Source organism: Sesamum indicum, linkage group LG1, assembly GCF_000512975.1.
Source record: "Sesamum indicum cultivar Zhongzhi No. 13 linkage group LG1, S_indicum_v1.0, whole genome shotgun sequence".
In the NCBI taxonomy this organism is placed as follows: Eukaryota; Viridiplantae; Streptophyta; class Magnoliopsida; order Lamiales; family Pedaliaceae; genus Sesamum; species Sesamum indicum.
In genome coordinates, this window is record NC_026145.1 from 10,577,842 (window position 1) to 10,592,941 (window position 15,100).

Below are 15,100 nucleotides of genomic sequence, written 5' to 3' on the forward strand. Positions count from 1 at the left end.
TTAAAACATAAATTATAACTTTACATATCATTGAAAATATTTTATATGGACTAAAAATGCCCTTTTCAAAATATACAAGGCAAGAACACATGAGGGCAAATGGGATATTGCACAATATCAAATTTTTAATTTCACTTTACGTATAAGAGTTACATAATTATGTTAAATATCAGGGGATATCGATAAGTTTTAATAGGTATATTGTATTTATGTCAAATCTCAAGCAACTCAATGTAATTTATCCTTATTTTTAGTCAATGAAGACAGTGAAATATATGGATTATCACATGAGCATATATATCATTCAATAACTTCTGAAGTACAATAAGTAATTGTGCAGTTTAGACATAACACAGAGTCATTCTCGACAAAATGAGTTGTTCAGTTTGGCAAGACTAAGGTATTAAAGTGGAGTAGTACATTAATATCGCAACAAACATCAGTCCTTAAACATTGTATACGTAAGACCTGTCTGATGAATACAAAATGAATCAAATAAGGGACTTGAATTTCAAGTCTGAAGTACTTAAGAAAGACAGCTGCAGCAGATGATGAATCCTTATCATGCATGCATGCATGCTCATGTGTTCACAAACCTGCAGTTTTTCCTAACTTCTCCATTAACATAAGTGTCGGGGTTTGTGATGTTTCCCATTTTCACCATGGATTCAGAGAACTGCTCAAAGAAAACAATGGGATTTTCGGCATATTTTGCAACAAGTTTCTTAGTTTCGATTGCTAAAATACTCGAATAGAGTTCTTGGTCTGAATTGATGAGCCCTTCTCCTCTTATAAGGATTTGGTAGTAGGAGTTGTCGAAAAGATTTGGCGAGACATAGTCCATGGCTGATTCATTGTTGTCTGATCCTTTAACAGGTGGACAGCCAGATTTCAAGTTGCTGAGGTACTGCTGTGAAAGTGGATTGTTAAAACCTGAAGTGGCCACAAAATCTCCATAGATTCGATTCCTGAAATTCACACACCGTGCCATGCCAATGGTATGAGCCCCTGCAAGAAGTATTTTTTTCTTCAATATTTTAATCAATTGTTCGAGCCTGAAGCAATGGATAATCAAATCAAGCTCAAATACAGTTTTGTGAAGCTCGATAAAAGTTCAAATGAACTTGAATAACAACATAGTTGGCTTGAATCGATTTGCTTACAGCCCTACGTCATGGTAATGATATTTTTTAGTAGCTTACCGGAAAGAGCCACCATATCGGTGACTGAAAGGCCCTGATAAAGAAACTTTGAAATGATGGAAAGAAGCCCCTCATCTGCTGTGGGAAGATTAGTTTCAGTGAGTGCATAGCCTGCAGTCTTTGAGTCTTTCCGGCCTAGGGGAACATCCCAATAAGGTCCACCGACCTGCATATGCACAAGAAGTTACCACAAAAAACCATGAAACCATTATATCCTGAAAATCGTCAATATAGTAAAACGCTTTCAGATTTTGGTAAGTACAAGAAGAACTGCATCTCTAGCAGCAATAGTGAGAATATCAGCACAAGAGACTGTTTCAGGGCACTCGGACTCAAGCCGGTTCTTGATCCTGTCGACAATTCTGAATCCTTTCAGGGCATTTATGTTGTTGGGTGCTTTCTTCTCCCCTTGAAGTGTGATAGTATCATCCAGCAAAACTGATCCATCGCAACCCTGCAAAACTTGTTTTTTCTTTCAATAATCTGACATTTCATTATGTATAGGAGTTCTGATGACAAAAATGTTTGTAAGACATAGATTGATGACCTGAACGAAGCAATCATGGAAATGTAACCTCAAAATCAAGGCTGCATTACGTGGATCAGATAGCACTGCGCATTCCATTTCCTTCCTAACGATTTCTAGCACCGCAGGGCAGGTGGATTTGTAGTAATCTAATGTTAGAGGTGGTTCACTTGCATGCAAGGTGGAAAAGACTATAGAAAGAGCTAAAATCAAGCAATGCAAAATAAGACCTTTTGAGTGAAGAGAAGATGCCATTTTTTTAGCTAGCTGATTTGCTTGGACAGGGCTGAAAAGAGAATTGTGGAAAATGGTTGTGAATATGAGTTATATAAGGGAAAGATTTTGCACATGATTTATACTATTGGCTGGTTTTTTGAGTATAGTTTTGTCAAAATATTTTTAGTCAAGAGAGGATGCAACTACTATTGGCCTGGTTGGTGGGTTCTCCCAAACCTATAGTACCAAATAAATCACAGGGATTCAAATTCATGGGTGTACCTTGCGTTTTCAGGGTTGTACGTGCATAAAATTTGGGCAAGCAACCAGACCTAAGTATGGCTAACTTTCTTGTTAAAAAGAGCAGGATGTTTTACTCCTTCAACTTTTCCCCTACTTGATAATAGAGAAGTTTTTGGCTTCTTCTGTGAGGTTGTAATGACAGTAATATTGACTAGGACATCCAAAAATTTCCCAGCTGCTTCATAACAATAAGAGTTAGTCCGTTGGATGCATGATCTAATCTGCTGAAGTAGTAAAAGACAATTGAAATTTCTAGTTATCTCCTGGAAAGAAACCAGACCCTTTTCCTTTAATTAACCATCAATTAAGAAATGAAGAGTTAGAAGCAATCCATATTCTTGTTCACACCGGACACCTGTCATATTACACCCGCTAGTGATAGCCAAGAATTTTGGTTAATTCATGGAGAAGAAAACTACAATTCTGCTGCCACAGTTTCATCTCTAGAAGATCTATTGTCAGAGTCTTGATCCTTACACAAGAACATCTGTTCTACTCCTGATTTGTGCAGCTAACTAAACAGCACAGAAACTTATCTAAAGCGATTCAGTTTCCCCACGACTGCTTAATAAACAGGACTGATTATATGTTCCACTCCTGATTTGTGCAGCTATCTAAACAGCACAGAAACTTATTGAAAGCAATATAGTTTCCCCACAACTGCTAATGAACAGGATGCGTTGTCTCAGCAGCAGATTGATCGCTCTGTGTTACATCTTAAGAAACACTTTCGCCAATGATCATAAGAAAGCGATAATTAAAAGAGTTGAAGACATCATTGTAAATATAATAAAGCTGCTTGTTTTGGTAATTTAAGTACATGTTAACAGCAACTACAAATTTGATAAAAGGGGGTAGCTTTCTCCTCAAACATAAACAGAGTGATGGAAGAATAAATGAGAAGACAAGAAGAAACAATTACAAAGACAACTTTGTGTTACTTGGGTATGGCATGTGAAGACACCAGCTAAAAAGATCACGTGTACAAGTCAGAATCAATCCGATCCTTCCTACGACTCAACCTCAAATACTCGTTCTCATAATCCCCATCAGTAGTGTAATTTATGCCAGCTAACACATCCCTGACCAGTAGAGACTTAACCAGAGACATAACTGGAAAACCTAAATCAGGCCATGAAATGCATAGAGTCCCTTTAATCTTCTTCAATTGGCATCGACTTAATACAGCAGCAGCCAAGCCATCTACAACGCTTCCTGATGGATAGTAATCTAACCCTTTTACCAGTGATGAATCTCCAGCATCTGAATTTTTCCTTTCCAAGGATGTCTCCAACTTGAAGGCAATCGTCTCATCAGGAGAAAGCTTTCCACGAAAATTGCGGCTTTGAACAGAATCCAAAATCAAAACCCTCTCAGGTATGATCTTTTCACCAATGAGCAACTTTGCCACTGCATGAGCTCTCTCTGGAGTAACAGAAAACTGAACCAAGACAATCATAATCAATTTCCCAGCATCATTGAGGGCATATATGTTGCATGACTTATCTTTAAGTGAGGGTTCGACAGAGTTGCCAGCAAAAGGGATCTCAGGGAGAACAAGTGACCCAACAAGAGTTTTTGAGGACAAGTGGTGTAAAAAGTGAAGAGATGGGGAAGAGATAGCAATAATGAGAAGTGAGGGCTGGAAGCTTTTCTTGGAATCAGCAGATGAGAAAACCAGGAAAGGAGATGGAAAGGGAGGTGGTGGAGGAGTAAAGTTGTTCAGATCTTCCAACAAAAATCTTGATGGTGGAGGGATGTCTGTTATCACATCATCCATCTCTTTTATCCAAACCTATACCCTGAGATTTCAACAATATATTACCATTTATGATCACAGTTAACAATATCTTGTTTACAGAATCAAAGGAATCAGGAAGCACGTTAGAAGAAGCCAGAGTGACATACCTACTACGAATAGATGTACACAAATAGTGAACAATATTTTGTTTACTGAAGTTAGGAGACATTCATAACGATTATGCAGCTAGTTATTAATCAGAATGTAAGAAAAAATCTAAAAGTGTTCTTGCAAAGTCAGCTATAGTTGCTAGAGTTCATAAAGCATCAAGACGTTGTCAACAATTAAACAAAAATTTCTCAGAGTGCATTAGAAATTCTAGCACATTCAGATACAAGTACAAGTTCTTGTCATCTATATCTTCATCTCCTAGACACAATGATCAGCCAAATCCATTTGAGTAAATAATTACTACTATAAGAAAGTAGCAGGGACACATCTGGAGGCGTCCCAACCATACGACAGTCTTGAAGGAAACCAACGGGCTTCCTCTAGGCAGTACATACACTATTCTGCTAACTGGATATTGTAACATACACATATTACATTCCATTATTTGATTCACAACTAATAACTTCGATGCACAATTGCAACCCTAACATTTCCTCATGTCAAATACAATTGCAAGGTTATGGAGCATCCAGGAATCCCATATTTGCATCGCAAAAATTTCCAAATGAAAAAGGAAAATACAAGGGGAAAAAAAAAAGCAAAAATAAAAATGAGCCATTTCACCACCAACTCCAAGAAATCTAAATTCATTCAAAATCTTAAAATAAAGATTCTACATTCATTCAATTTTTTAATAACTAAGTTATGTTCACCTATTCTTTCAATAAAGAGAAGTTAAACAAAACAGAATCAGGTCTTCCTTCCACAACCCAGAAACATAGTCATTCATTTTTCTACAAAAATCATTTTGGGGCAAATTCAAAGCATATATCACACTAATCCTTTTAGCTGCCAAATTCGCAATAAGAAAGCAAAAATGTAGGAGGCGAAAGTTCGCGGACCGAGATAAACTATAATATTTATAAAATTTCATCATCACTTTCTACAACAAGAGCAAGAAAAGGAGGAGAAAAATCAATGAGCAGACATGTCTTGAAGGAAAGAAAAGGTCGGTGCATCAATAGAACAAGAAAGTACGAGAGACGAAGCTGTAAGAACCTAGCTGAAGCGGCGGCTAGGGAGCCGGGGGTTACGGGTGCATCAATAGAACAAGAAAGTACGAGAGACGAAGCTGTAAGAACCTAGCTGAAGCGGCGGCTAGGTAGCCGAGAGGTGGTTTACGGCGGAGAGCGTAGGCGGCGGGACGATGAAACAAAGAAGATCTCAGTGAACAAAAGCTTTTGCAGCAAGCTTTTACTCTCGTTAAAGCCTTCCAATTTTCTCTTATGCTAACAAGTATAAAAAAAACACCAATGAATTCGTTTATTTTATATTAAATAAATAGATTTAGTTAAATAAGGCAACATTTCGATCGATAATTCTGTATTTGACGAAAGAATTTGGGAAAAAAAAAAGATTCAAGTGATTTTATGTTAGAAAAAATTGAAACTGATCGATATTTAATAAAATATAGTTAAATTAAAATTACTAATTAATTATCATAGCATGTCATATTTTTATGCATATAATTAATAAATTTTCATATTTTAAAATATATTATAAATTATATGAACTAACGAATCAAATTTTAAGGAAAAAAAGAAAAAAATTACTTTAATTTATTATCGACACAATACAAAAAATTCGTACAGAAGGATGTGGAGCCACATTTTAAAAAAATATATATAATTACAATTAATTTTTAAAATAATCTAATTAGAAATATAATTTTTATATTTAAAAATTAATGTGGTAACGGACTATCGTGGTTTGTAAATGTAAATGACCAATTTATTTTATACTAGTATAAATACAAATAAATCTAAATTATTTGTTGCTAGGAATTGAAAATTCATGATTTCAACTCTATACATCCAAATGTAGCCTTAGTTATATTTGAATTTAAGGGACTGATTTTAGAAAAAAAATGATTTCAAACAACTCAATATTAGAATAATTCAATCTAAAATGTACCTATGCTCAACAAAAATATAAGTCAAACTTATAATTAAAAATTTTAGAATCCTTTGAATTTACAATTATTAAAATAAATTAAAAGAATTTATTATATGGGATTCACAATTCAAAATTTCAAATACTTCAACCCAAATATAACTTGAGTGTATATTAAGCACCTACACTATAAATTAACGATATGGTAAGGGTTTGACTAGATTGCCCTCTAGTGAGTAAAAACCAATTCCTAAAATCTCTCTTCCAATAGGGCATTTTTGTCGACTTGTGTCAATGGAGGAGAGGGAAGTTGGAATAAATCCAATTTTGTATTATAAACTGTACATGATAAATATAATGCACTTGCTATATTATCATTTTAAATTTAATCAAATCCACTTGGAACTAAAATTGTGGTGTTATACTGTACTACTCTCACTCTCAGTGTAATCAGCAGCTTCAAGACTTATGGATGATACAATGTCCAAGTCATGGTGAACTACAATTAGACCCAACGTTAGAGGGGGGGAAATCTGTAGCCAAACTCAATGATTTGTGTAGTATAGAGAATCCAATTCATTTGTGGCCTTCTCGACGGGCCACTTTATACAAGTGTTGTGTGTATACAAGTTGCTTCCATCAAAGGGAATGTTGCATTCATCAAGGTTTAGCTTAGAGTATCTGAAGCTGAATCTGCATGAAAAATAACAAATTATTTTACTTGATTGGAACTTGGGATTCATCCAGCATTCAGCATTGTGGAAAGAGTTGATGAGTATAGGAATGCTATTTCATAGGAAAACACAGGTCCAGTTCTGACATCCTTCGGGCCAATCTTACAAGCTTTCTAAAATTTACTTCATCACCTCTGTAGGGATGAAGCACATTAGAGCCATTACGTTTTCATCATCAATCTTCGTGCAGATCTTCGTCCTCGGAATCTGCATAAAGAAGCAGATAGGGTTTTATTACGACTACAGGTTAAGGAATGAAAGAACACGTCAATTTGACAGAAAAACAAGGACATCCCAAGATTCAGGCTTTTGTGACCTTAATCCATCCTAAACACAAGTTGGTGCTGAACACCAGCAAAACTACTGTCCCAGAAGAAAAACGGACCAAGTTTTCGTGTCAGTGGTCTGTGGACAACGAAATCATCTCTATGATTACCAATACCCTATAGCAATGGACGTTGGTGACAATGTAGTTCCCAAGTTAGTTATGATAGCTATTGCTTCCCAGAGCAACCGTAAATGTCAGCTTGTCAACCGGTATTAAATTGAGATTCGAAAATGCGAAAGATGGAGGTTGACATAAAAAAACTTGTCAACCGTATATATGTCTTGAGTTACTTGTTTTCAGTTTTGACATACCAGATCGAACATCCTCACTGACTTGACCGCCTGCTTGGATTTGTCTGACTAGCATCCGGAACATCAACACCCACCAGTAGATATGAAGAACGAGCAAAGAGAAAAGAAGGGAATTGAAAACGTAGTAATAGATTGGTCCATCCACTTTGTGTTCCTCCATATCCAAGAATTGGATAATTTCATAACTGCCAGAAATCATAAAGAATTGATAACTTCAGAATAAATTGCAGCACAGAAACTATTAAGAACAGAGTGCAATAATAGACCTTGTGCTCCATAGAATCCAGAACGGGAAGTAAATGAGGCGAAGCAGGACCCAGAAAAGGACAAAAAGAACAAAGGAACAACTAGCCAGTTTCTCTGCACCGCTGTACTTGGACATCTTCCCTACTTCGAGAAATACATCGGTAGCATCATGAAGAGCTAAAACAACTGAACCCACCCGTCCAAACCTGAATCAAACAAGAACAAGATCTGAAATGTATTTGTAAGTAGATCACAAAATTTTGTAGTCTTTAGTCTATTGCTGGAATGCTTGAACCAATGCAGAATTCAAATGATAATAAGTTTCAAGATTTATCCATCTTTTCAGCTGCTGCTTAAAAAGCTAGTTTTTTGCAACTCAACTTGGTAATTTGTATCTAGGTTAGTATAACAGGCTCGACTCAGTAAAATCTCACCTGAATACATATGATAACATGATGAGAATGGATGACACAACATGGTGACCCATGGAAACCCCAAAGTCAGAGCGCCTGGTTTCCCAAAATATCAGAGCAAATATGGAGTAAGTGTAGAATCCACCAGTGTACATATAGAGGCCCTTCAGTTTCAACCTGGCGAACATAAGACATCGAACCAACTAACTAAAATACATAAAATTAAACAAAAAAATTTCAAATAATACTAAGGCAATTTTCATCTGTAGGTCATGTGTTCACGGCTAACCATTCTTCCCACCAAAAAATGTGTGAAGTTGCCCTGATTGAACCAAGTAAAGAAAAGGTAGGAAATCTTACTTATACTTTTGGTCAGGCCATGCCTGATTTCCAGGCCCTTGCCAGAAATATTTTGTGTTTGTGAACCAGGGTTCGTTGTAGGTGACAGCAACTGCAAAAATCTCAGCTGAAAGAAAGTATACGCATTTCCATGCTGACTCTTTGAACTTCCTTATCTTTTTTTTCCGCTCCTCAGTCTCACTTACCACCACTTGCATTCCCTTTCCAAATATTAATCGTCTGCCAACCTTCTGCAGAAAATATATCCAGTCTAACTTAAGTAAAAGTCCAGAAAACAAGACACACAAAATCTTCAATTATAGAAACGCAGTTACAATAGTTTGATCACAAACTATTAACAGTATTTGCCCAAGGTTCTGCAGCATATCCGTCCACGCTTCCAATCTAAGCTAATAAAAAGGTCTTCAATTATGCATTTGTAGTTTCAAGATAAAGGCTAACAAAAAACCAAATTCATAAGCTTTTCACTCTACCAGATCTATCCTTCATGTTTCCAAGATTTCTCCTTTACCTGCTAGCTTATTGACGAGGCTTAAAGCTTAAACATACCTTCGACAATCTAAATTCCAAGAATAGAAACTCAACAGCCCAGATCCTCACAAGCCTATACAATCAGTTGAATCCATTAAAATTCTCCTTTTTTTCTTCTCTTCACAAACCGATACATACAATTGACTTAGGTTGATCAGCCAATCAAAACATCATTCTGCAGAAATGAAGATATAAACAAATAATGCCAGCCCAACGTCCTTGAAAGTTCAAAACTTGAATTGTCGACAATAACATGAAGAAAGAACCCACATGATAATCCCAACGCATCAATCAAAAAGCATGAAATCCAACAAGGGTAATCAAGAAAAACATCATGAAACAGACATACAAGTCCGATCAAACCATTTTTCATCGCATGGAAAAATGAGAAGGAAATCCCTATTTTTCTTGTTATTAAAACAAAAAAAAAAGACACCATATTAACAAATGTCGTGATATTCTGTAAAATAGAGACAAAGGATACCTCAAAGACAAATCTGTCAAGGAAATATCTCACTGTAGGAAAGAAGAGGATGAAAAAGGGAAGCACAATAAAATCTTCATACTGAGGGTACGATTCCTGCTCCCAATCCATGGAACTCACCACTTCAAGAAAACCCATATCCAAGAATTTATTATGCACACTTGAATTTACTATATGATTACAGTTTCGTAGTACTGTAGGTGAGAGGTATGTAGGTATCTTTTTCTTTGTTTAAAGAAGCCTTGTCTCAGGCTACTACTTTCCGGTGAGCTGAAAAAGAATAATGAATCTTTACCGTGTCCTGTGCGTTCGCTAATGGCAGGTAGAGCGAGTTGCAAACTTTGACCCCATTGACTTGGAAAAATGGGTCATACTAGGAATTTTCTACCCTGTCCACCAATAATACCTCTTCTAGTACTATTTTTTCATGCCTTAAAACTACGAGAAGTGGGATTTACAAGGGATTGCGGATAATGCTGAATTGGCGTCTATTTACTAATCATTGGAAATTTCTGAAATAGTTGAAAGAAGTTGGTGAGTTTTGCTACAGACACTTTTAACATTTACTTCAAATTTTCAACACAATAAGGTAACTTATAGTGGTATTTTAGCTGTTGTTAAGGGAATCTTTTTGCTTAGGAGGTTGGCCATTCACAATTAACTCAATCAGCCTCAAAACCTAATCTTAATAATATACCATAATTGCACCATAGAATTTAAAGGACAATAAAGAAACAAATGTCCTCCTTTTATACCTTTAATAATTCGTGCAGAGCACAGTCTGTCTTCCAGTTGGACACGTGCAACTCCAACTCCAGTTTTTTTCTTTATCACTAGTTCGTATCTCACCAACCCTCCCCTTCTTCGGTCTCTCTCCAAACATACATATATAGATATATAGATACAGATATTTATATATGATCTCAGCTGAGGTGAAGTGCGACCATAATGGGTCGTGCCTACGTGGTGTCTGTCTGGGAAATGAAGGATAAATGGTTAGAGAAAAAAGCTTAGGAGTAAAGAGTTGGTAGTTGCGGCCTGCGGGGAATAGCAACATCATTACTCTGTTTTCTGCTCTGCACGATGTCGATGTAGTAGTGTAGGGCATTTGAGGAATTAGGGTTTGGAATTCTGGGAAATTGACTTTTCAGGAATGCTGGACTGCGGGCTGAGAGGAAGAGAAAGAAATTGATGATACTTCTTCGGTGGTAGGAGGGGCCGGGGACGAGGGGTTAACGGGGTTTTTCTTATCTTGCTATGCTAAAATATTCCACCCGTAGGATCTGACGTAAATTTTTCAATGGCCATAAGGGTAGATTAGTAATTGAAACATTCATGTATAGGAGGGCCACGTAGGATCAGTTGCTCAGGAACAACCACGAATATCGTCTTTGGCATGCCACGTTGACCCAATTGGAGCAAGTCAGATAATATCATTAGCTCATATTGCTGACTCAACAGCCACACCCTTCATATAATTTCTCATTGGACCATATTGCTTACTCATATGCCAGCTGTAGTGCCATGTAGCCATGTAGGCTAAATGTTGAGTCATACTCTACCTTGTCTTGAAATGATTGTGGTTGAGTTATTAGCCATGTTCCTTCATCTTTGTTAACTCATTGGGCTAGTCGTCTTCAGTTGTTTTAGTTATTAACCACATCGTCCTTAGTTGTTGAGTCATAAGCATATCGTTTTCTCAGATGGAGTCACAGGTCACACATATGTCTTAACTGTGTCATATACTACGTAATCAGTCTTACGAAGTCATACATGATGCCTTTGATTTTTGCAAAGTTCCGCGTTACGTCGCGGATCGTGGTCCACATCGTTTGTCTTTGCTAAGTCACGAGCCACATCACAAGCCATGCTAAGTTAGTAGTCATGTCATCTATCTAGGTTGTGCGTACATCCTCAATCTTAGCTGAGTCATTTGCTGTGTCACCCAAAGTTGCTAGTTTATTCATCATGTCATTTGTACTTGCTAAGTCATTCACCTTCTGCTAGGAGCCCTCATATCCAAGTTAATAATCATGTTGTGAAAATTAAGCCACGCAAGATTTACTTGCACGTTGTACAAAAAGAAGTCATGTGGTCTCCAAGTTGGCATTGTTTGCATCATCATCCTGCCACTTATCTTGTGTTGTTGATTCAGAAAATACCTCAACAATGACACTGACCATATGTTGCAATTCTGACAAATCATCTGCTAGGTATACACTCGATGTGGTCATCGATTCATGTAGGATTACATGACTGAGTGATATGCAATATGTAGCAACCAAATACATGTAGATTTAAATTATGGATGGACGCGACGTAGCTAAAAGTTGGACACATTTGCAAAAATTGTTGACTTAGGTTGCCACATGTCATGCTCGAACGCTAGGATTTGGTGGCCCTCGTATGCTGGGATGAGTAGTGGACTTGGAACAATAGTCAAAATAACTGACGAATAATATAATTGACATATAATTTTGAGATTGGGAATATCGTACGTATTATTTTTAGTGATAAGCAATTCAAAAATTATTCGAATATTGTTGTGATTGCTTGTATTTTCATCTCATCTCAACTTATCTCAATGTGAGAAATGAGTTCCAATGAGTTTGGTTGAGATGGAATTTTTTCTTTTAGTATATTAGATATTATGGCACCTCGTTTCTACGTGTATATAATAAATAATTTTTTTTACATTTTAAAATATATTATAAATAAGAGTAAATGATAGGTGTCGAGACCATAGAAAATAAATCGTGAGGACACTTTTGTAGAAGTGGGAATAAGATCGATTCTCCAGGGATTGGCTTCAAGTCGATTTCTTCAAAATAAAAATAGTTGGGGAATTTTGATTGTGAAGAGAATAAAAACTAAATTAAACTAGAGAGAAAATAAAATTAAAAGGGATAAATATAAAAAAAGATTTTTTTGACTAAGATTGGGTTTATGCTTGATTTCAATGATTGATCATCGATGCAAATATAACACTCGTTTAAATAAATAAACTAATTATGGTTATTAGTACAACCTAACGATCTCATATTTCCTTACCTTTTCATCAGTCAAGGTACAACCGTTGGCTAAATCCCTAATCAATGAACAACTTTGGGAACGTTAACAAGATTTAATCCATCAACACCATTAAGAATTAGAAAGACCTAATTCCAACTAACAAATTCCTACGAGGATAATCCATTTAAGTTAGATCATGGATTCTCCATATAATTAATTACTATGACATAATTAATCATGCTATGTTGCTAGTGATTATTAAACTAAACAAACAATTACATGGATTTGCAAAATTTAATTAGCAAAGTAAACCTTCTTGATAATGAACAACCGACTGCATTATTCATAAATCAAATGTTTGTAGTAAGGGCACAGAGAATAACATGAATACTTACTTTAACGAGAATAGTAAGCATAAATTAGATCTCACAATATTTATTAATCAAGCAATCACCTTAATTTTAACTAGAAAATAAGAAAATTAGCGTAGCATGTTAAAAAAATACACTAAAAGGAAGTGGAAGTTTATTAACAATATTAAAACTAAAGGGAATTTAAAAGATAAAATGATGGATAGAATATCCTCCTAATATACTATAAGCATCCTAAGAATCTAGACATAGAGTATGGTTAGGTGTATAATTGGCTCTAAAAAGTTAACAAATCATTCATTTGTATCAGCCAAATATCCCAAAGGATTCTTTCCAAAATTATAGAGCAATCATTCCTTTTTCTTCAGCATAAATTGCATCTTTCTTTTTTCTTTAGAGTTGACCGCAGTATTAAGTGTGGATGCGTCTAGTCGAATCAGCAAATCTGTCACAATTTATTCCTTCATTTCTTAAATGCCTTCAATTTCCGTTTTAGCTCAATTTTGCCATTTTTACTCCTCATCATATCTTTTGAGTTAGAAATGCAATAAATCCATGTGATTAAGAGTATTTTAGCTCAAAAGGAAGGTATACTCATCATCAAAATATGGTAAATTTGTGCACTTATCAATAAAATATATAAACAAGACCATTACATTAATAAGAAGAAAGAAAGAAAAAATTATTAAATTTTAAAAATTTGAATAAGTTAGTTATTTTGTCATAAAGGGCATTTTTGACTTCGCAAAAAATTGGTGCGGCGACGTCATTAATTATCATTTGTGAGTGTGGAGGGATTCTTTTTTTTTTTTTTATATTAATATAAATGATTGGATGTGAGAGAAAAGTCTTATGATGATAGTTGACGAGATGTGTAAAAGGTAAGAAAAAAAATATAATGAGAAATTGGTTCTTTCATATATTGCGAACATCATTGAGATTCTGACCAAGGAGAGGCGGTTTCATAATGAATAGACAATAGTTACAATAATTCATCATCAAGTTAGCACCCTATTTGAGAGTTTTACCTTTTTCGACTTTTAGACCCTGTCTAAAATATCTCAATTTTATCGAAGCTCAACCTCTGTATTGCACAAGATGTTCTTGAAGGACTTCTTTGGAGGAGCAAAAGTCGGGAGAAGATCCAAGACAATTATGGTTGGAGGAAAAGGGGAAGAAGCCAAATAATAAGGAAAAATAGAATCATGCGTTGGGACTAAAACTAAGAGAATTCAAAGAGTCATGTCAGTAGAAAGTCAATAGAGGAAATAATACATTTCGTCATGTAGGTGGAAAGTCAAATCGAGGAAAGTAAAAGAGTCTATATACGTGGAATCATGCATTGCACGAAATACAGTAAAAGAAGATTGAGAAAATAACACATTTCATCCCGTAATTCAGGACCTTTTTACTTTTGATCCCATTTTATTAGATTCTCACTTTTCGTTCCATAGCTCTTAAAAGTAACACTTTTGGTCCAATGCACATTTCTATTAGATATTTTAAGGTAAAATGTCACGTGCTTAGTAAGTGACCATTAGAATCTTTGCACTTTTGGTCCTATTGGCTATGAGATTCTCATTTTTTATCTCATAACTTTTAAGAAGTAGCACTTTTACCCCCAAAATTTTCATTAGCAATTTTGGTCCAATGCACTTAACGACTATCTGTCGTTTTTGGTTAAATATCTTAGAGAAGGTGATACGGACCAAAAGTGCTATTTTTTTAAAGTTACGGGACTAAAAGTGAAAGAATTTCATATCTAATATGACAAAGAAAATATAAATATCTTAAATTACAAGATGAAAAATGCTATTTTCCCAACTAGATTATTTTTAAACAATGAGAATTACTCTAAATGAAAAATATAAATCTCACTGTTGACATGATTTAATGCTCATTGTTCACAAATTTTGGTCAGAAAAGTGTCAACATCTTCCAAAGAATGCCTAGCTGCCACAATAATCAAGTGAGTGCAACACTACATAGATGCAAGCCAACAAAAAGGTAGAATCAAGATCCCCAGCTAAGGGAATGTTGTCTTATTAATTGGAAAACTCCAACAACTGTCTTGAGATGGAGCCCAAACCCAAGATGAGTCAATGTGGTAATGAAAAAAGAGAGAGACAATTCAACAGGCAAGAAGAATGCAGAGGGGCTCCCTTGTCCAAGTCCAAACAGATAATAAGGGATGAAAA

At 35.5% G+C, this 15,100-nt stretch overlaps 3 protein-coding genes across 6 annotated transcripts; all 3 read right to left on the bottom strand.

Annotated features, from left to right (window-relative positions):
- Nucleotides 353-2,048, bottom strand: LOC105162255 (peroxidase 11). The gene is made up of 4 exons (XM_011080252.2): nt 1,750-2,048; nt 1,465-1,656; nt 1,203-1,368; nt 353-1,008 (listed from the first exon to the last, which is right to left on the bottom strand). The coding sequence occupies exons 1-4, from the start codon at nt 1,981-1,983 to the stop codon at nt 581-583; spliced, it is 1,020 nt and encodes a 339-aa protein (XP_011078554.1). The 5' UTR covers nt 1,984-2,048; the 3' UTR covers nt 353-580.
- Nucleotides 3,005-5,458, bottom strand: LOC105161668. Of its 3 annotated transcripts, none has more exons than XM_011079444.2 (2): nt 5,302-5,458; nt 3,005-4,049 (listed from the first exon to the last, which is right to left on the bottom strand). In XM_011079444.2, exon 2 carries the CDS (start codon nt 4,025-4,027, stop codon nt 3,224-3,226), a length of 804 nt encoding a protein of 267 aa, XP_011077746.1. In that variant the 5' UTR covers nt 4,028-4,049; nt 5,302-5,458; the 3' UTR covers nt 3,005-3,223. The 3 variants fall into 3 exon arrangements, with proteins under 3 accessions (XP_011077746.1, XP_020549154.1, XP_011077754.1); XM_020693495.1 differs by having other exon boundaries at nt 5,281-5,450; XM_011079452.2 differs by lacking the exon at nt 5,302-5,458 and adding an exon at nt 5,219-5,248.
- On the bottom strand, nt 6,462-9,808 carry LOC105161648 (ASC1-like protein). Of its 2 annotated transcripts, none has more exons than XM_011079405.2 (6): nt 9,520-9,808; nt 8,505-8,734; nt 8,166-8,321; nt 7,752-7,937; nt 7,486-7,670; nt 6,462-7,053 (listed from the first exon to the last, which is right to left on the bottom strand). In XM_011079405.2, the coding sequence occupies exons 1-6, from the start codon at nt 9,655-9,657 to the stop codon at nt 7,022-7,024; spliced, it is 927 nt and encodes a 308-aa protein (XP_011077707.1). In that variant the 5' UTR covers nt 9,658-9,808; the 3' UTR covers nt 6,462-7,021. The 2 variants fall into 2 exon arrangements, with proteins under 2 accessions (XP_011077707.1, XP_011077726.1); XM_011079424.2 differs by lacking the exon at nt 9,520-9,808 and adding an exon at nt 9,054-9,420.

Coding starts and splice junctions, on each gene's coding strand:
- LOC105161648 (XM_011079405.2), bottom strand. CDS start 9,657: ATGGGTTTTCTTGAAGTGGTGAGTTCCATGGATTGGGAGCAGGAATCG. Junction 8,735..9,519: donor TTGACAGATTTGTCTTTGAG/GTATCCTTTGTC, acceptor TATTTTCTGCAG/AAGGTTGGCAGACGATTAAT. Junction 7,671..7,751: donor TGGATTCTATGGAGCACAAG/GTCTATTATTGC, acceptor GATTTCTGGCAG/TTATGAAATTATCCAATTCT.
- LOC105162255 (XM_011080252.2), bottom strand. CDS start 1,983: ATGGCATCTTCTCTTCACTCAAAAGGTCTTATTTTGCATTGCTTGATT. Junction 1,657..1,749: donor TCCATGATTGCTTCGTTCAG/GTCATCAATCTA, acceptor CAAGTTTTGCAG/GGTTGCGATGGATCAGTTTT. Junction 1,009..1,202: donor CGATATGGTGGCTCTTTCCG/GTAAGCTACTAA, acceptor TACTTCTTGCAG/GGGCTCATACCATTGGCATG.
- LOC105161668 (XM_011079444.2), bottom strand. CDS start 4,027: ATGGATGATGTGATAACAGACATCCCTCCACCATCAAGATTTTTGTTG.